Source organism: Anser brachyrhynchus (genome assembly GCF_964034855.1).
Source record: "Anser brachyrhynchus genome assembly, contig: SCAFFOLD_675, whole genome shotgun sequence".
NCBI lineage: Eukaryota > Metazoa > Chordata > Aves > Anseriformes > Anatidae > Anser > Anser brachyrhynchus.
The window spans coordinates 17-18,156 of NW_027664088.1; the positions used below are offsets into that span (position 1 = coordinate 17).

The 18,140-nt window shown below is 70.6% G+C and overlaps 3 protein-coding genes across 3 annotated transcripts; 2 read left to right on the top strand and 1 right to left on the bottom strand.

The window, feature by feature from the left end:
- Positions 1-317: 317 nt before the first annotated feature.
- Positions 318-9,400, top strand: CLPTM1 (CLPTM1 regulator of GABA type A receptor forward trafficking). The gene is made up of 13 exons (XM_080608488.1): positions 318-418; positions 3,143-3,266; positions 4,016-4,174; positions 4,893-5,010; positions 5,646-5,731; positions 5,843-5,963; positions 6,287-6,531; positions 7,002-7,095; positions 7,351-7,541; positions 7,643-7,738; positions 7,871-8,006; positions 8,645-8,812; positions 8,909-9,400. The coding sequence occupies exons 2-13, from the start codon at positions 3,264-3,266 to the stop codon at positions 9,073-9,075; spliced, it is 1,584 nt and encodes a 527-aa protein (XP_080464614.1). The 5' UTR covers positions 318-418; positions 3,143-3,263; the 3' UTR covers positions 9,076-9,400.
- Positions 9,401-11,219: 1,819 nt separating this feature from the next.
- ERCC1 (ERCC excision repair 1, endonuclease non-catalytic subunit) lies at positions 11,220-15,512 on the top strand. Its single transcript, XM_080608489.1, has 8 exons — positions 11,220-11,461; positions 12,669-12,772; positions 12,866-12,965; positions 13,448-13,524; positions 13,622-13,721; positions 14,838-14,909; positions 15,232-15,300; positions 15,408-15,512. The coding sequence occupies exons 1-8, from the start codon at positions 11,348-11,350 to the stop codon at positions 15,489-15,491; spliced, it is 720 nt and encodes a 239-aa protein (XP_080464615.1). The 5' UTR covers positions 11,220-11,347; the 3' UTR covers positions 15,492-15,512.
- Positions 15,465-17,887, bottom strand: POLR1G (RNA polymerase I subunit G). Its single transcript, XM_080608490.1, has 3 exons — positions 17,814-17,887; positions 16,508-16,643; positions 15,465-16,060 (listed from the first exon to the last, which is right to left on the bottom strand). Exons 1-3 carry the CDS (start codon positions 17,818-17,820, stop codon positions 15,625-15,627), a joined length of 579 nt encoding a protein of 192 aa, XP_080464616.1. The 5' UTR covers positions 17,821-17,887; the 3' UTR covers positions 15,465-15,624.
- Positions 17,888-18,140: the final 253 nt, after the last annotated feature.

An 18,140-nucleotide genomic window follows, 5' to 3' on the forward strand; every position in this document is an offset into this window, starting at 1 on the left:
CACGCCCCCCTTCGCCTTAGCCACGCCCCCATCCCGTTAGCCACGCCCCTCCCCCATAGCCACGCCCCCTACCCCATAGCCACGCCCCCTCCCTCCCCCGGGCCCCGCCCCCCCCCCGGCCGCTCTCGCGAGAGCTGCGCGGGCGGCGCAGCAAAATGGCGGCGCCGGGCAGGGAGGCGGCGGCGGCGGCGGGGCCCGCGGCGGGGCCCGGGGCAGGTACGGGGCGGGGAGCCCGGGGGGGAGGGGTGAGGGGTGAGGGCTCCGGTTTGGGGGCCCGGCGGCTCTCACCGTCCCCCCTCCGCCTCCCGCAGGTCACCAGCAACGGCAGCGCCGGCGGAGGGGAGGCGGCGGCGGCCGAGACGCAGCGGCAGCAGCCGGCGCCCAACGCCTGGCAGGTGCTGAAGGGCGTCCTCTTCAGGTACGGGCCGCGTGAGCCCCCCCCCGGGGCCGGCTGTCCCCCCCCGGGGCCGGCTGTCCCCCCCCCCGGTCGTGCCATGTCCCCCCCGTGTCCCCTTCCCCCGGCACGGCGTCCCCAGGGCCGTGCCATGACCCCCCCGTGTCCCCTTCCTCCACCACAGTGGCCCTGGGGGTCCTTCTGTGCCCCCCCCGTGTCCCTTTCCCTTGCCCCAGTGTCCCCATGGCCATGCAATGTCCCCCCCGTGTCCCCTCCCCCTGGCATGGTGTCACCAGGGTTGTGCGATGTCCCCCCTGTGTGCCCTTCCTCTTCTACAGTGGCCCTGGGGGTCCTTCTGTGCCCCCCCCGTGTCCCCTTCCCCTGCCCCAATGTCCCCATGGCCATGCAATGTCCCCCCCATGTCCCCTCCCCCCGGCACGGTGTCACTAGGGTTGTGCGTTGTCCCCCCTGTGCCCCCTTCCTCTGCCCAGTGTCCCTGGGGGCCCTTCTGTGCCCCCCCCGTGTCCCTTTCCCTTGCCCCAGTGTCCCCAGGGCCGTGCGATGTCCCCCCCGTGTCCCCTCCCCGCGGCACGGTGTCCCCAGGGCCGTGCCATGACCCCCCCGTGTCCCCTTCCTCCACCACAGTGTCCCTGGGGGTCCTTCTGTGCCCCCCCCGTGTCCCCTTCCCCTGCCCCAGTGTCCCCAGGGCCATGCGATGTCCCCCCCATGTCCCCTCCCCCCGGCACGGTGTCACTAGGGCCGTGCCATGACCCCCCCGTGTCCCCATCCCCTGCCCCAGTGTCCCTGGGGGTCCTTCTGTGCCCCCCCCCGCGTCCCTTTCCCCTGCCCCAGTGTCCCCAGGGCCATGCTGTGTCCCCCCCATGTCCCCTTCCTCCACCACAGTGGCCCTGGGGGTCCTTCTGTGCCCCCCCATGTCCCCTTCCCCTGCCCCAATGTCCCCAGGGCTGTGCCATGCCCCCCCCGTGTCCCCTCCCCCCGGCACGGTGTCATCAGGGTTGTGCCATGTCCCCCCTGTGTCCCCTTCCTCCACCACAGTGTCCCTGGGGGTCCTTCTGTGCCCCCCCGTGTCCCCTACCCCTGGCACGGTGTCCCCAGGGCCGTGCCATGACCCCCCCGTGTCCCCTTCCTCCACCACAGTGTCCCTGGGGGCCCTTCTGTGCCCCCCCCCATGTCCCCTTCCCCTGCCCCAATGTCCCCAGGGCCGTGCCATGTCCCCCCCGTGTCCCCTCCCCCCGGCACGGTGTCACTAGGGTTGTGCGATGTCCCCCCCGTGTCCCCTTCCTCCACCACAGTGGCCCTGGGGGTCCTTCTGTGCCCCCCCCGTGTCCCTTTCTCCTGCCCCAATGTCCCCAGGGCCATGCAATGTCCCCCCCGTGTCCCCTCCCCCCGGCACGGTGTCACTAGGGCCGTGCCATGACCCCCCCGTGTCCCCATCCCCTGCCCCAGTGTCCCTGGGGGTCCTTCTGTGCCCCCCCCCGCGTCCCTTTCCCCTGCCCCAGTGTCCCCAGGGCCATGCTGTGTCCCCCCCATGTCCCCTTCCTCCACCACAGTGTCCCTGGGGGTCCTTCTCTGCCCCCCCCGTGTCCCTTTCCCCTGCCCCAGTGTCCCCAGGGCCGTGCCATGTCCCCCCCGTGTCCCCATCCCCTGCCCCAGTGACCCTGGGGGTCCTTCTGTGCCCCCCCCGTGTCCCCTTCCCCTGTCGCAGTGTCCCCAGGGGCCGTGCTTCGTCCCCTCCCCCCCGCCCCAGTGTCCCCAGGGCCATGCTGTGTCCCCCCCCCCGGTGTCCCTTTCCCCTGCCATGGTGCCCCTGCCATGGCGTCACCAGGGCTGTGCCCCCCCCCCCCCATGTCCCCTTCCCCAGTGGCCCTGGGGGTCCTTCTGTGCCCCCCCCCTTACCCCTTTCCCCTGCCCCAATGTCCCCAGGGCCATGCCATGTCCCCCCCCCCCCGCCCCATGTCACAGCGTCCCCAGGGCCGTGCTGTGTCCCCCCCCCCCCCGGTGTCCCCTGTCCCCCGGGCGCTGCCCGCGGCTCCTCGGAGGAGCGGGAGGCAAAGTCCTCGCGCGTGCCCCGGGCGCGTTGGGTCGCCGCCGCGCCTCCTCCCCGCCGCCGTGCCCGGCGTTTTTTCCTGAGGGGGGGCGGTTTCGGGCACCTGCGGCCTCGTGCCGGAGGACGGAGCCGCTGCGGCTGCTCTCAGAGGGGTTTCGAAGGCTCCTCCGTGCCCCTCCGGGGGGCAGCGGGTTGCTTCGGCGCCCCGTTCCCCCCCCCGGGGGAGGATATGGGGGCCGTTTTTATTTTCCTCCTCCCGTCCCACCCGGGATGAATTAATTCCTCCCCAAAAACCGGGCATCACGCCCGGGAGATCCTTTTCGCCGCGTGGAGAGCGGGGCAGATCCCCCCCCCCCCCCACCCCAAAAATCTTCGGGGTCGCCCCGGGCGGCGGAGAAGGGGCGAAGGAGACGTTTCGGGGCTTCAGCCCCGAGGAAAAGCCGCTGGAAATCCTTCCCGCCGCCTGGCCGGCGGTGCTCCGCCGTGAAACCTCCCCAAAACCCCCAAAACGCCCGTTTCCTCGAAATATTTCAGAGCCTGGACGGCAAATTCCCTGCCCCCCCCCCCCCCCCCAGCCCTTGGGCTCCGATGGCGCCCCCCCTCACCCCCCCGCCACGTATTTCGGAGGGCCGTCAGCGCGGCCGTGAACGTTTTTCCTCCTTCCCCCCCCCCCCCCCCAGGATCTTCATCATCTGGGCCATCAGCAGCTGGTTCCGCCGCGGGCCGGCGCCCCAGGAGCCGAGCGGCGCGGGGGGGACGCCGCGGGCCCCCAGCCGAAACCTCTTCCCCAAGGACACTTTAATGGTAACCGGGGGGGGGCGGCATTTGGGCAGCTTTTTGGGGGGGTTCTGGGTGGTTTGGGGGGGCAGCGCGGCGTTTGGGCAGTTTTTTGGGGGGGTTTCTGGGTGGTTTCGGGGGGCTGCGTGGCATTTGGGCAGCTTTTTGGGGGGGTTCTGGGTGGTTTGGGGGGCGGCGAGGCGTTTGGGCACTTTTTTGGGGGGGTTTCTGGGTGGTTTTGGGGGCAGCGAGGCGTTTGGGCAGCTTTTTGGGGGGGTTCTGGGTGGTTTGGGGGCGCTGCGTGGCATTTGGGCAGCTTTTTGGGGGGGTTCTGGGTGGTTTGGGGGGCGGCATGGCGTTTGGGCAGTTTTTGGGGGGGTTTCTGGGTGGTTTTGGGGGGCGGCGCGGTGTTTGGGCAGTTTTTTGGGGGGGTTCTGGGTGGTTTGGGGGGGCGGCGAGGCGTTTGGGCAGTTTTTTGGGGGGGTTTCTGGGTGGTTTGGGGGGGCAGCGCGGCGTTTGGGCAGTTTTTGGGGGGGGTTTCTGGGTGGTTTTGGGGGTGGCATAGCGTTTGGGCACTTTTTTGGGGGGTTTCTGGGTGGTTTTGGGCGGCGGCGCGGCGTTTGGGCACTTTTTTGGGGCGTTTCTGGGTGGTTTTGGGCGGCGGAGGCGGCGTTTGGGCAGCTTTTGGGGGGCATTTCTGGGTGGTTTTGGGGTTGGCGCCGCCCGGAGCGGCGGTGACCCCCCCCCGGCGGCCGCTGATGCTCCCCTCCCCGCAGGACCTCTACGTTTACATCTCGGAGCACGAGCACTTTACGGACTTCAACGTCAGCTCCGCGCTCTTCTGGCAGAAGCGGGACCTGGTCTACGGGGACTGGACCAGCGGGGAGAACGCCGACGGCTGCTACGAGCACTACGGCGAGGTGGACATCTCCCAGGTGGGGTCGGCCGCGCCGTCAACGGGGGGGTGGGGGGGGGCAGAAACTTCGTCCTCGCCGCGCCACGGCGGGGGGCGGGGGTGTAGGTGCGCCGCTGTTTGGGTGCGATGAAGCAAAAACCGTTTTTTTCACTTTTTTTTTTCTTTATTGTCCCATTGGGGAGCCGTGGCTTGGAGGATTTAAACGCAGCGAACCCGCCCGGCTCCCCGGGGGGGCTCGCGCCCCTCCGCTTAGCTCCGGGGGGGGCTGCGCCTGGAGGTCTGGGTCCACTTCTGGGCCCCCCGCCCCCCCCAGCACAAAAGGGGGACGTGGGCGCCCCGGGGAGAGCCCGGCCGTGAGGATGACGATGGGGCTGGGCTGCCTAAAAAAGAAGGATTCTCAGGGAAATCTCGTCGATATCCGTAAATAACGCGAAGGGGGGGCGCAGCGGGGGCCGATCCAGGCTCTCTGTAGCGGTGCCCAGCGCCGGGACTGGAGGCACTGGGCACAAACTGGAGCGGGACGGGGGCCGGCTAGGCATCGGGTAGCGCCGTGCGGGTGGCGGAGCGCTGCGGCGGCGGCACCCAAGGGTGCTGGAGTGCCCCCTCCTCGTGCCGGAGACCTCCAGAGGCGCCTGGATGTGGTGCTGAGCCCTGGGGGGTCCTGGGGGGGGGGTTGGGGGGGGGAGCAGAGACCCCCAGGGGTCCCTTTTGACCTCTTTCCGTCCCCGCGGTTTCAGAGCGTGCAGCAGAACGGCTCCATCTACATCCACGTCTACTTCACGAAGAGCGGCTTCCACCCCGACCCCCGGCAGAAAAACCTCTACAGGCGCCTCGCCACCGTGCACACGTCGCGAAGTACGGCCCGGGGGGGCTGGGGGCACCCTAATTCCCCCCCCACCCCCCCAAGAAGCACTCGCTGAGCTGTTTGCCTTCAGCAAGCCCTGAAATCAGCCCAGAGGAAGGCCGCCACCCGGTGTCCTGCCTCGCGTTTGTCCGTTTTAGGGTGGTTTTTGTGGTTTTTTTTGTTATTTTTTTTCGTGATCGCCCCGCAGGAAAACCCTCTCGTGGTGCCCAGCCGTGTGTCGCGGGGGGGGGGGCTCCGGGCCCTTAACGGGGGCACAGAGCCGTGTCGGTGGGCGCAGTGGGGAGGATTTGGCCACCTTCGGGTTCTCCTGCGGGATTGGGGGGGGGTCCGGACCCCCATTTTTGGGCGTCTCCTACGGCGCCAGGGTTATCCCGAGGGCTTGGCTGCTGGGTTGGCTCCGAGGACGGTCCCCCGGGCTAACCGGGACACGGTTCCGGATCGGTCCCCGAGGCGTTCGGGGAGGAAAACGGGGCTGCTCTGCTCCGTCTGTGCCTGCCCTAAACCACCCCGACCCCCCCCCAACGGGCCGTAGCTTCCCTAGCCCCCCCCTTCCTCGTGCCATCCTGCTCGGCGCTGGGGCAGGGAGCCGGGGCCGGGGGCGCTCAGCTCCCTTCTTCCCTTCCAGTGATCAACAAATACAAGCGGCGGCGCTTCCAGAAGACCAAGAACCTCCTGACGGGCGAGACGGAGGCCGACCCGGAGATGATCAAGGTAGGGGGCTGCTTCCTCGCTTTTTTTTACCCCCCCTCAACCCCCGTGGGCTTCGCCCCGGTGCCCTCCCGCTGAGCGGGGCGCCGCCGGGCGGCCGCCTTCTCCTCGCAGAGGGCGGAGGATTACGGCCCCGTGGAGGTGATCTCGCACTGGCACCCCAACCTGACCATCAACATGGTGGACGACCACACGCCCTGGGTGAAGGGCAGCGTCCCGCCGCCCCTGGACCAGTGTAAGAGGCGTCGCCACCCCCCTTTTTTTTTATTGATTTTGGGTTTTTTTTTTTGAGGGTTTGTGCCTCGACGCCCTCGTGGCCCGCCTTCCCACCTCGTGCCGGCGGCCGTCCTGGCGGCGCCCAGCGCGCCGAACCCCGCGGGGACGGGACGAAATTCCCGGCTTGGAGGCTCCTCAGCTTTTTCTGGGCTCCGCAGGAGCGGCCTTGTCCCGCTGAGCCCTCGGGGAACGCGTCCTCCTCCTCCCCCGGCCCCGGGACAACGTCCCTCGTGGCTCCCTGACGCTTTCCCTTCCCCTTCTCACCCCCCGTGCCCTCTCCAGACGTGAAGTTCGACGCCATCAGCGGCGACTACTACCCCATCCTCTACTTCAACGACTACTGGAACCTGCAGAAGGATTACTTCCCCATCAACGAGACCCTGCAGCGCCTGCCCTTCCGCCTCTCCTTCTGCCCGCTCTCCCTGTGGCGCTGGCAGCTCTACGCCGCCCAGAGCACCAAGTCGCCCTGGAATTTCCTCGGGGAGGACCTCTACGAGCAGTCGGACGAGGAGCAGGACTCGGTGAAGGTGAGAGCCGGCCTCGGGCCGCCCCGCTCCCCGCCACGCTGTCCCTGCTCGTGGCCCGGCACCCCGGCTCCTTGCCCCGCGCGCGCACGCGGCGGCGTTCCCCCCCCCCCCCCCGGGGCTCCGATTTTCAGGGATTTTTTTAATTCCGCGTCGGACACGAGGCGGAAATTCGCCGCTCTGGGGGTGGCGGGACCCCCACCCGGCCGCCCGGAGCGGGCTGGGGTGCCCCCAAAGCAGCTCGGACGGGGATTTGGGCAGCCTGGTCTGGTCCTTACGCGCGTCGGGACCCCAACAGCTCAAAACGGGGACGGGGGGGTGTGCAGGGGCCCCCCCACGCTGCCCTTCTGGTTGATAGAGGCTGGGAGACCACGGCCCAATTCCACCCCTCGGTGCCTCCCCAACCCCCCCCCGGCCCCGGGAGGACGGGGAGGGGCTCAGCGTGGTCCTCGCCCCCCCACACCCCGTTCCAGGTGGCCCTGCTGGAGACGAACCCCTACCTGCTGGCGCTGACCATCGTCGTCTCCATCGTCCACAGCGTTTTTGAGTTCCTGGCCTTCAAAAACGGTGAGCGCCGCCCCGGGACCGGGTCGGCGGCGGGGGGTCGGGGGGGGACAGCCCCAAAACCCCGTCCCTCCGCCTCGTGCCGTCCCCGGGGGGGGGGTGGCGGCGGGTCCCGAGCCGCCCTTGGGGCCGTGCCCGGTGCCGAATTGAGGGTGCGAAGCCCGAGAGCGGCGGGTTTTGGGTCCCCGCATCCCACCCGGGGCGCTCCCCGCTCCCGGGGGAGGGGGTGACGCCGTTGCCCCCCACCCCACCCCGCAGACATCCAGTTCTGGAACAGCCGGCAGTCCCTGGAGGGGCTCTCGGTCCGCTCCGTCTTCTTCGGCGTCTTCCAGTCCCTCGTCGTCCTCCTCTACATCCTGGACAACGAGACCAACTTCGTGGTGCAGGTCAGCGTCTTCATCGGGCTCCTCATCGACCTCTGGAAGATCACAAAGGTCATGGACGTGCGGGTAAGCGGGCGCTGGGGGGGGCGACACACGTCCGTGCCGGCGCTGGGGCACACCCTGATGGGTTTTTTGGGTTTTTTTTTTTGCCCCCCCCCCCCCGGCAGCTGGACCGAGAGCACAAGGTGGCGGGGCTGCTCCCGCGCCCGACCTTCACGGACAAGTCCACCTACATCGAGTCCTCCACGAAGGTGTACGACGACGTGAGTGGCGCCGGGGGCTGCTCCGACGACCCCCCCCCACCCCACCCAGGGCGGGGAAACAGCGGGGCAGGGGGCTTTGCCCCCCCCCCCCCCCCTGTTCCCGGCTGATCCCGGTGTCGTCGGCTCCCCCAGATGGCGTTCCGGTACCTCTCGTGGATCCTCTTCCCCTTGCTGGGCTGTTACGCCGTGTACAGCCTGCTGTACCTGGAGCACAAGGGCTGGTACTCCTGGGTGCTCAGCATGCTCTACGGCTTCCTCCTCACCTTCGGTGAGCCCCCCCCGCGGGCTGCCCGAGGCCCAAAATCCTCCGAAATCCCCCCAACATCGCGGATTTTCCACCAGCAGCGGGGTTGGCGCGGGTCCCCCGAGGGAAGGGGTTGGCACCCGCGGGGACCTTCGGGGCTCCGGGGACGCCTCGGGGTGGGATTTAATAATCCAGGGGGGCTCCCGGGGATGGCGGGGAGGGGGAGCGAGGGTTTTAGGGTGAGAAAGGAGAGGTTTGGGGGGGGTGGGGAGGCAGAAATCGGTCACGGTGAGCCTGGGGAGACCTGGAGGGGGCTGCCCGGAGGAGTTTGGGGTCCCCGTCGCCGGTGGCCGACGTTGGGTGTTTCGGGCTCGTCCTGATCCCCTTTGGGGTGAGCCGCGGGGGTCCCACCTGCCCCATGCGATTAAATCCCCGGCTTTCACCCCAAACCAGCCCCTTTCGACCCTTTAACCCCCCACCCCACCCCAGGGGTCTCCTGGCATCGACCCCCCCGTACATTTTTACACCTTTCCTTGCTTCTTTTCCTCGGGCTGGGAGCCGCGGAGGGCGGACGAACGGTCGCGCCCCCCTTCCCCCGAGGCCAACCCGGCTCCGCTTCGTTAGCCTAACGAGCCTAACGAGGTCGCCCCCCCATTTTTCAGGCTTCATCACCATGACCCCCCAGCTCTTCATCAACTACAAGCTGAAGTCGGTGGCCCACCTGCCCTGGCGGATGCTCACCTACAAAGCCCTCAACACCTTCATCGACGACCTCTTCGCCTTCGTCATCAAGATGCCCATGATGTACAGGATAGGCTGCCTGCGGGACGGTGAGCCCCGAGGGGATGGGGGGTCCGGGGGGGGGGTCCCGGGGGCTGCGTAGGGCCCCCCCCCGTTTCATCTCGTCCCTCTTCCCCCCCCCGCAGACGTCGTCTTCTTCATTTACCTCTACCAGCGCTGGATCTACCGCGTGGACCTGACGCGCGTCAACGAGTTCGGCATCAGCGGCGAGCAGCAGGGCCCGGGGGGGGCGCGGCCCCCCCTGCCCCCCCCAGCCGCCACCGCCACCCCCGGGGACAAGAAGCAGGATTAAGGCTCCCCCCCCCCGCCCTTTGCCCTACAAAAAGGGTTTTTTTGTTTTTTTTTTTTTTTAGGGGGGGGGGGGTTCGAGGAGCCAGGAGGCGCCGGTGGGGGGGTCGTCTCGGTGCCCCCCCCCCCCCATGTGGCGCCGCGCCCCCCGCCTCGTCCCGTACCCATCGTGCAGCTCCATCCCATTGTGCAGGTGTTGTAGGGCAGCGCCCCGGCCCCCCCCCCCCGTTTCCCCCGACCCCATATCCCCCCCCCGGGGCTGCCGATTCGCCCCGGAGCGGCCCCGTTCTCCTCGTCGCGAGTCAATAAAACTCACGTGGGTGTCGAAAGGGCCCCGGAAGGGGGGGTTTTGGGGGGTTTTTGGGGTTCGGGGGGGGGCGGCGCTCGGGGTCTGCGCTGCGCGGGGACCCTCCCCCTGTAATGGGTATGGGGACGGCTGCTTCGTCCCCTGGCCCCTGTGGGGTCGGGTGTGGGGACAGTGGGGTCGTCCCCTGGGCCATGTCCCCCATGGGGTCATCCCCTGTGGGGTCAGATACGGGGATATTGGGGTCGTTCCATGGGCTGTGTCCCCTGTGGGGTCAGATATGGGGATATTGGGGTCGTTCTGTGGACCGTGTCCCCTGTGGGGTTGGGTATGGGGACAGTGGGGTCGTCCCCTGGGCCGTGTCCCCCATGGGGTTGTCCCCTGTGGGGTCAGGTATGGGGACAGTGGGGTCGTTCCGTGAGCCGTGTCCCCCATGGGGTCGTCCCCTAGCCCCTGTGGGGTCAGATATGGGGATATTGGGGTCATTCCGTGGGCCGTGTCCCCGATGGGGTCGTCCCCTGGCCCCTGTGGGGTCAGATATGGGGATATTGGGGTCGTCCCATGGGCCGTGTCCCCTGTGGGGTCAGGTATGGGGACAGTGGGGTCATCCCCTGGGCCGTGTCCCCCATGGGGTCGTCCCCTGTCCCCTGTGGGGTCGGGTATGGGGACAGTGGGGTCGTTCCGTGGGCTGTGTCCCCTATGGGGTCATCCCCTGTCCCCTGTGGGATCGTCCCCTGGGCTGTGTCCCCCATGGCGTTGTCCCCTGTGGGGTCAGGTATGGGGACAGGGTGGGGACATCCTTGGGGCTGTGTTCCCCATGGGGTCGGGCACGGGGACAGTGGGGTCCTCCCCCAGCCCCTGTCCCCAGTGGGGTCACGTGTGGGGACTGCCCCAGGTCCCTGTCCCCTATGGGGTCAGGCACCAGGCACGGGGACATCCCCCCTGCCATGTCCCCTATGGGGTTGGGCACAGGGACGTTGGGGTCGTGTTTGGGGACGTTCCCCAGCCTGTGTCCCCTATGGGGTCAGGTGTGGGGACAGCGGGGACATCCCCAGGTCCCTGTCCCCTATGGGGCCAGGCATAGGGACAACAGGGACACCCATGGGGCCGTGTCCCCTATGGGGTTTAGCTGTGGGGACATCCCCAGGCCCATGTCCCCTATGGGGCCAGGCATAGGGACAACAGGAATGTCCCCAGGGGCCGTGTCCCCCATGGGGTTGGGCACAGGGACAGTGGGGTCGTCCCTTGAGCCATGTCCCCTATGGGGTCAGGTATGGGGACAGCAGGGACACCCACGGGGCCGTGTCCCCTATGGGGTTGGGCATAGGGACAGGGGACACCCGGGTCTGTATCCCCCATGGGGTCAGGTACAGAGACAGGAGGGACAGCCACGGGGCTGTGTCCCCTATGGGGTCAGCTGTGGGGACACCCCCAGGCCCCCGTCCCTTACGGGGTCAGGCCCGCGATGTCCCTGGGGCAGCGTCCCCCGGGGGGGGCTGTCCCCTTGCCCACGTCCCCTGGGGGGTCGGGGCCCCCCCCCTGCCCCGTGTCCCCCCTATGGGGTCAGGCCGCCCCTCCGGCCCCTCCCTTCCCGAAGTGGGCGTGGCCACCCCAAGCCCCGCCCCCCTCCGGCCCCTCCCTTCCCGAAGTGGGCGTGGCCACCCCAAGCCCCGCCCCCCTCCGGCCCCTCCCTTCCCGAAGTGGGCGTGGCCACCCCAAGCCCCGCCCCCATCCGGCCCCTCCCTTCCCGAAGTGGGCGTGACCACCCCAAGCCCCGCCCCCCTCCGGCCCATCCCTTCCCGAAGTGGGCGTGGCCACCCCAAGCCCCGCCCCCCCTCCGGCCCCTCCCTTCCCGAAGTGGGCGTGGCCACCCCAAGCCCCGCCCCCCCGCCCTACCACCGAGTCGGGAGGACCGCGGCGCCCAGAGCGGCCCCGCGCGCGGCTTCCGCCTTCCGGTGCCGGCCCCGTGCCCATGGAGCCCCCCCCCGGGGGGGCGGCGGCGGCGGCGGGGGGAGGGGGCGGGGGAGGCCCCGAGGGGCTGCGGCCGGGAGCCAGGAGCAGCGGCATCGTCGTCAGCCCCCGGCAGGTGGGGGCATGGGGACGGGGGGGGGGGGGCTGGGGGGGGTGGGGGGACACGGGGGGGGCCTTGGGGACACGGGGGGGGGCCTTGGGGACACGGGGGGTGGCCTTTGGGGACATGGGGACACGGGGGGTGGCCTTTGGGGATGGGGGGGGACACAGGGGGGGCCCTTGGGGACATGGGGACACGGGAGAGGGTCTTGGGGACATGGGGGGTGGCCTTTGGGGACATGGGGGGGCCCTTGGGGACATGGGGACACGGGGGGGGCCCTTGGGGACACCGGGGGTGGCCTTTGGGGACATGGGGGGGGCCCTTGGGGACATGGGGACGCGGGGGGTGGCCTTTGGGGACGGGGGGGACACAGGGGGGGCCCTTGGGGACATGGGGGTGGCCTTTGGGGACATGGGGACATGGGGGGGGCCCTTGGGGACATGGGGACACGGGTGGGGGTCTTGGGGACATGGGGACACGGGGGGGCCCTTGGGGACATGGGGGTGGCCTTTGGGGACAGGAGGACACGGGGGGGGCCCTTGGGGACACCGGGGGTGGCCTTTGGGGACACGGGGGGGGCCCTTGGGGACACCGGGGGTGGCCTTTGGGGACATGGGGACACGGGGGGTGGCCTTTGGGGACATGGGGACGCGGGGGGTGGCCTTTGGGGACATGGGGACACAGGGGGGGCCCTTGGGGACATGGGGACACGGGGGGGGGGGCCTTGGGGACATGGGGGGGCCTTTGGGGACATGGGGACACGGGGGGGGCCCTTGGGGACACGGGGGGTGGCCTTTGGGGACATGGGGACGCGGGGGGGGGGTCTTGGGGACATGGGGACACGGGGGGGCGGCCCTTGGGGACATGGGGTGTGGCCTTTGGGGACATGGGGGGTGGCCTTTGGGGACACGGGGGGGGCCCTTGGGGACACGGGGGGTGGCCTTTGGGGACATGGGGACATGGGGGGTGGCCCTTGGGGACATGGGGGGTGTCTTATGGGGACAGGGGACATTCCTTTGGGGCACCCACGGGGACGTGGGGACAGGGAGGGTGGCCTTTGGGGACAGGGGGACACGGGGGGGGTGCCCACGGAGACATGGGGACACGGGGGACATGGGGAACATCCTCTAGGGACGCAGGGGGGGGGACGGGGACACAGGGGATGGGGGGGGGTGGCCGTGGGGCACGGTGTCACCCGCTGTCCCCCACTGTCCCCGCGCAGCGGGGGAACCCGGTGCTGCGCTTCGTGCGCGGCGTCCCCTGGGAGTTCGGCGACATCGTCCCCGACTACGTGCTGGGCCAGAGCACCTGCGCCCTCTTCCTGAGGTGAGGGGGGGGGGGGACGGGGGGACGGGGGGACGAGGGGGGGCTGTCCCCTCCGTGTCCCCGCGTCACCGCGTCCCCCCCCCCCCCCCCCAGCCTGCGCTACCACAACCTCAACCCCAACTACATCCACGAGCGCCTGCGCAGCCTGGGCAGGAGCTACGCGCTGCAGCTGCTGCTGCTGCAGGTCGACGTGGTGAGCCCCCCCCCGGCCCCCCCGGCCCCCTGTCCCTGCTGTCCCCCTGTCCCCGCTGTCCCCTTGTCCCCGCTGTCCCCCCGTCCCCGCCGTCCCCTCCCTTTGTGCCCCTTCGCTCCCCCCTCGTCCCCATCCCCTCGCCCTTCAGCGTCCCCCAGCCCCTCTCCCAGCTCCTTGGTCCCCGTCTCCCGTCCCCTCCATCCCCGTCCCCTCACTCTCCTGTCCCCTCCATCCCCTGTCCCCTGTCCCTTCAGGCCCTATTGTCCCCGTCCCCTCACTCCTTGTCCCCTCCATCCCTGTCCCCTTGCCCCCACTGTCCCCATCCCCTGTTTTTTGTTCCTCCGTCCCCGTCCCCTCGCTCCCATCCCTCCCGTCCCTGTCCCCTCGCTCCTGTCCTTCCCGTCCCTGTCCCCTCGCTCTCCCGTCCCCTGTGTCCCCTCTGTCCCCCTGCTGACCCCGGCTGCGCCCCCCCTGCCCCGCAGAAGGACCCCCACCAGGCCCTGAAGGAGCTGGCCAAGATGTGCGTCCTGGCCGACTGCACCCTCATCCTGGCCTGGAGGTAGGAGCTGGCACCCAGGGGTGGCCCCGTGGGGCGGGGTTGGGTCGGGGGGGGGGTGACGCCCCGCTTTGGGGACGACGGCACCGCGTCCCCGCAGCCCCGAGGAGGCCGGGCGCTACCTGGAGACCTACAAGGCGTACGAGCTGAAGCCGCCCGACCTGCTGAGGGAGCGCGTGGAGCCCGGCTACGTGGCGCGGGTGAGCCTGTGCCACCCCCCTGTCCCCGGGGGGTCCCCGGCGGGGTCCCCTGGGGGTCCCCAGCCAGGCCACGGGGTCCCCGGGGCGTCCCCAGCAGGGTTATGGGGTCCTCAGGGGGTCCCCAGCAGGGTTTTGGGGTCCCCTGGGTGTCCCCAGCCAGGCCACGGGGTCCCTGGGGTGTCCCCAGCAGGGTTTTGGGGTCCCCAGGATGCCCCCAGCAGGGTTATGGGGTCCTCAGGGGGTCCCCAGCAGGGTTTTGGGGTCCCCAGGATGTCCCCAGCCAGGCCACAGGGTCCCTAGGATGCCCCCAGCAGGGTTATGGGGTCCTCAGGGGGTCCCCAGCCAGGCCACGGGGTCCCTGGGGTGTCCCCAGCAGGGTTTTGGGGTCCCCTGGGTGTCCCCAGCCAGGCCATGGGGCCCTGAGGGTGTCCCCAGCAGGGTTATGGGGTCCCCAGGGTGTCCCCAGCCAGGCCACGGGGTCCTGAGGGTGTCCCCAGCAGGGCCACAGGGTCCCCAGGGTGTCCCCAGCAGGGTTTTGGGGTCCCCTGGGTGTCCCCATCCAGGCCACAGGGTCCCCGGGGCGTCCCCAGCAGGGTTTTGGGGTCCCCTGGGTGTCCCCATCCAGGCCACAGGGTCCCCGGGGCGTCCCCAGCAGGGTTTTGGGGTCCCTTGGGTGTCCTCATCCAGGCCATGGGGTCCCCGGGGTGTCCCCATCCAGGCCACAGGGTCCCCAGGATGCCCCCAGCAGGGTTATGGGGTCCTCAGGGGGTCCCCAGCAGGGTTTTGGGGTCCCCTGGGTGTCCTCATCCAGGCCATGGGGTCCCCTGGGTGTTCCCAGCCAGGCCACGGGGTCCTGAGGGTGTCCCCAGCAGGGTTGTGGGGTCCCCAGGGTGTCCCCAGCCAGGCCACGGGGTCCCTGGGGTGTCCCCAGCAGGGTTTTGGGGTCCCCAGGGTGTCCCCAGCCAGGCCACAGGGTCCCCAGGGTGTCCCCAGCAGGGTTTTGGGGTCTCCAGGGTGTCCCCAGCAGGGTTTTGGGGTCCCCTGGGTGTCCCCAGCAGGGCTGTGGGGTCCCCGGGGTGTCCCCATGGGTGCTGAGCCCCCGGCCCCCTCCCGCAGGTGACCGACTGCCTGACCAGCGTCAAGTCGGTGAACAGGACGGACGCGCTGAGCCTGCTCAGCACCTTCGGGGTGAGGCGCCCGCGGGGACGGGGGGGGGGACGGCAGGGACAGGGGGACAGTGGGGACACGTGGCCCGTGGGGACAGCAGGGACGTGCCCGTGGGGTTGTGGGGACAGTGGGGACGTGCCTGTGGGGACAACAGGGACGTCCCCGTGGGGACACGCTGCCCGTGGGCTTGTGGGGGGGGACACATTGCCCGTGGGGACAATAGGGATGTGCCTGTGGGGTTGTGGGGACAGTGGGGACGTGCCCGTGGGGACAACAGGGACGTGCCCGTGGGGACACGCTGCCACCGTCCCTGTCCCCGTCCCCTCACCCCCTGTCCCCGCAGTCGCTGGCGGCCGTGGCGCGTGCCCCCAGGGAGGAGCTGTCCCTCTGCCCCGGCATCGGCCCCCAGAAGGTGAGCGGCGTGGGGACGGCGCGGGGACAGCGTGGGGACAGCGTGGGGACAGCGTGACACCCGCTAACGTCCCCCCCCCCCCCAATATGTGTCCCCCCCCCCCCCAGGCCAAGAGGCTCTTCGAGGCGCTGCACGAGCCCTTCCTCAAGGTCCCCAAGGCGGCGGCGGGTCCCAAAACGCAACTTTTATGACAATAAACGGCAACGACATCACAGGCGGTGGCTCTGGGGACAGGGGGGGGGGACGTTGGGGACCGGGGGGGGGCACCAGGCTCCCCCCGCCTCCCCCCAGCCATGGGATGGGGACGGGTCCCGCGCCCCGGGGTCACTGCGCGGGGACGGGGTCGGCGTCGTCCCGCCCGCGTTTGTGCCTCTTCTTCTTCTTTCTCCTGGGGGGCTCCGGCCCCTGGGGGTCTCCGGGGGTTTGGGGGGGCCCTGGGCTGCCCCCCCCCTCCTCCTCGGGCGGCTGCTCCTCCCCCTCCTCCTCCTTCTTCTTCTTCTTCTTCCTCCTCTTCCTCGTCACCTCCGTCCCCGTATCGGGGGGCTCCGGGCCCCCCCCGCAGCTCTCGGTGATGGCGAGGCAGCCGCGCAGCGGGGGGGCGCAGGCCAGGGCCCCCCCGGGGCTTTGGGGGGTCAGGAGGAGGGGCCCCCCCGCGCAGTCCGGGGCCCCCCGCACCCTGTAGGGCCGCCCGTCCCCATCGGGGTCCCCGGGGGGCCGCAGCCACCCGCAGCCGTCCAGCGGCACCGAGCAGCCCTGCAGGCTGCGGGACGGGACGGGGGGGGGCACTGGCATCGTCACCCCCCCCCCGGAGAGTGCCATGTCCCTGTCCCCCCCCCCCCACCCCCCCCGATGGCACTGCCACCTCCCCATAAAACCCCCGTGGCACTGTCACCTCCCTGTCCCTGTCCCCCCCCCAGTCACTGTCCCCCCCCCATGGCACTGCCACCCTCCTGACCCCCCCCAAGTCACTGCCCCCCCCCCCAATGTCACTGTCCCCTCCCTGTCCCAATTCCCCCCCACCATGTCACTGTCACCCCCCCCATGGCACTGCCACCCCCCTGACCCCCCCCACGTCCCTGTGCCCCCCCATGTCCCTGTCCCCCCCCCATGTCCCTACCCCCCCACGTCCCCCCCATGTCCCTGCCCCCCCATGTCCCCCCCATGTCCCTGTCCCCCCCCCCCATGTCCCCGTGCCCCCCCCCCCCACCTCTCGGGCCGGAAGGCGGCGGGGGCGCGGATCAGCCACAGCTCGGTGCCGCCCCCCCCCAGGGCCGCCCCGCACAGCTCCGGGGGGGGCGCGGGGTCGGCGGCCACGAACTCGGGGGGGCACTGGAACGGCCGCGCTGCAGGGACGGGGACGGGGCTCGGGGGGGGGCTGCGCTGCCACCATCCCGTGTCCCCCCCATATCCTCCCATGTCCCCCCTGTGTCCCCCCCATGTCCCCCCCCGTCCCCCCATGTCCCCTCCATACACCCCCATACTCCCAGGTCTCCCCATACCCCCCCTACGTCCCCATATCCCCCCCCATGTCCCCCATCCCCGTATGATGTCCCCTCCCCATCCCCATCACGTCCCATATCCCCCCATGTCCCTATATCCCCCTATGTCCCCCCACATCCCCCCACGATGCCCCTGTGTCCCCCCATGTCCCCAAATCCCCATATCCCCCCATGTCCCCATCATGTCCCCATGCCCCCCCATATCCCCATAACCCCCCATCCTCCCATACCCCCCCCATGTCCCCATATCCCCCCCACGCGCCCCATGTCTCCAAATCCCCTACATCCCCCCATGTCCCCATATCCCCCCACCCCCCTATATCCCTATATCCCCACACCCCCCCATATCCCCCCATAACCCCCCCATGTCCCCATATCCCTCCATGCCCCCCCATGTCCCCAAATCCCCTACAACCCCCCATGCCCCCCCATGTCTTGGTATCCCCCCTCCCCCCCATATCCCTCCATGTACCCCCATATCCCCCCATATCCCCCCATACCCCCTATATCCCATGCCCCCCCACGTCCCGATACCTCCCCTTCCTCCCTATATCCCCACCCCCCCCCCGGACCCCCCCCATATCCCCCCCATGTCCCCCCATGTCCCCATTTCCCCCATATCCCCCCACACCCCCCATATCCCCCCCACGTCCCCATATCCCCCCCATGCCCCCCCATGTCCCCAAATCCCCTACACCCCCCGTGCCCCCCCATGTCCCGATATCCCCTCTCCCCCCCCATATCCCCGTACCCCCCCGTACCCCCCCAAATCCCCATGCCCCCCATATCCCCCCCATGCCCCCCCACGCCCCCCCCATATCCCCCATAGCCCCCCCATATCCCCCCCGTCCCCATTTCCCCCATATCCCCCCATGCCCCCCATGTCCCCATACCCCCCCACGTCCCCATATCCCCCATCCCCCCCCCGCCCCCCATAACCCCCCCCGTCCCCATACCCCCCCCATCCCCCCCCCCGCCCCCTATCCCCCTCCCCCGCCCCCCCCCCCCGCTCACCCGCCATGCCGCCGCGCCGCCGCGTGCCCCGCCAGGCCCCGCCCCCTGGCCCCGCCCCCCTTCGTCAGGCCCCGCCCCTCGCCCCGCCCCCTCCCCTCACCACAACCAATGGCCGCGCCCGCCCCCCTCCTGCCCCGCCCACTGGGCGTGCCCTCACCCCCGCCCCTTCCCAAAAGGGGGCGTGGCCTCGCTCTTAAAGGCGCAGCACCCACCTTCCCACACCCCCCCCCCCCTCCCTCCCGGAACCCGCGGGGCCCGGAACCCTCGGCCCCCTCCCACTGTCCCCCCCCGGACCCTCCCCCCCAACGGGTCCGCGGTCCGTCCCCC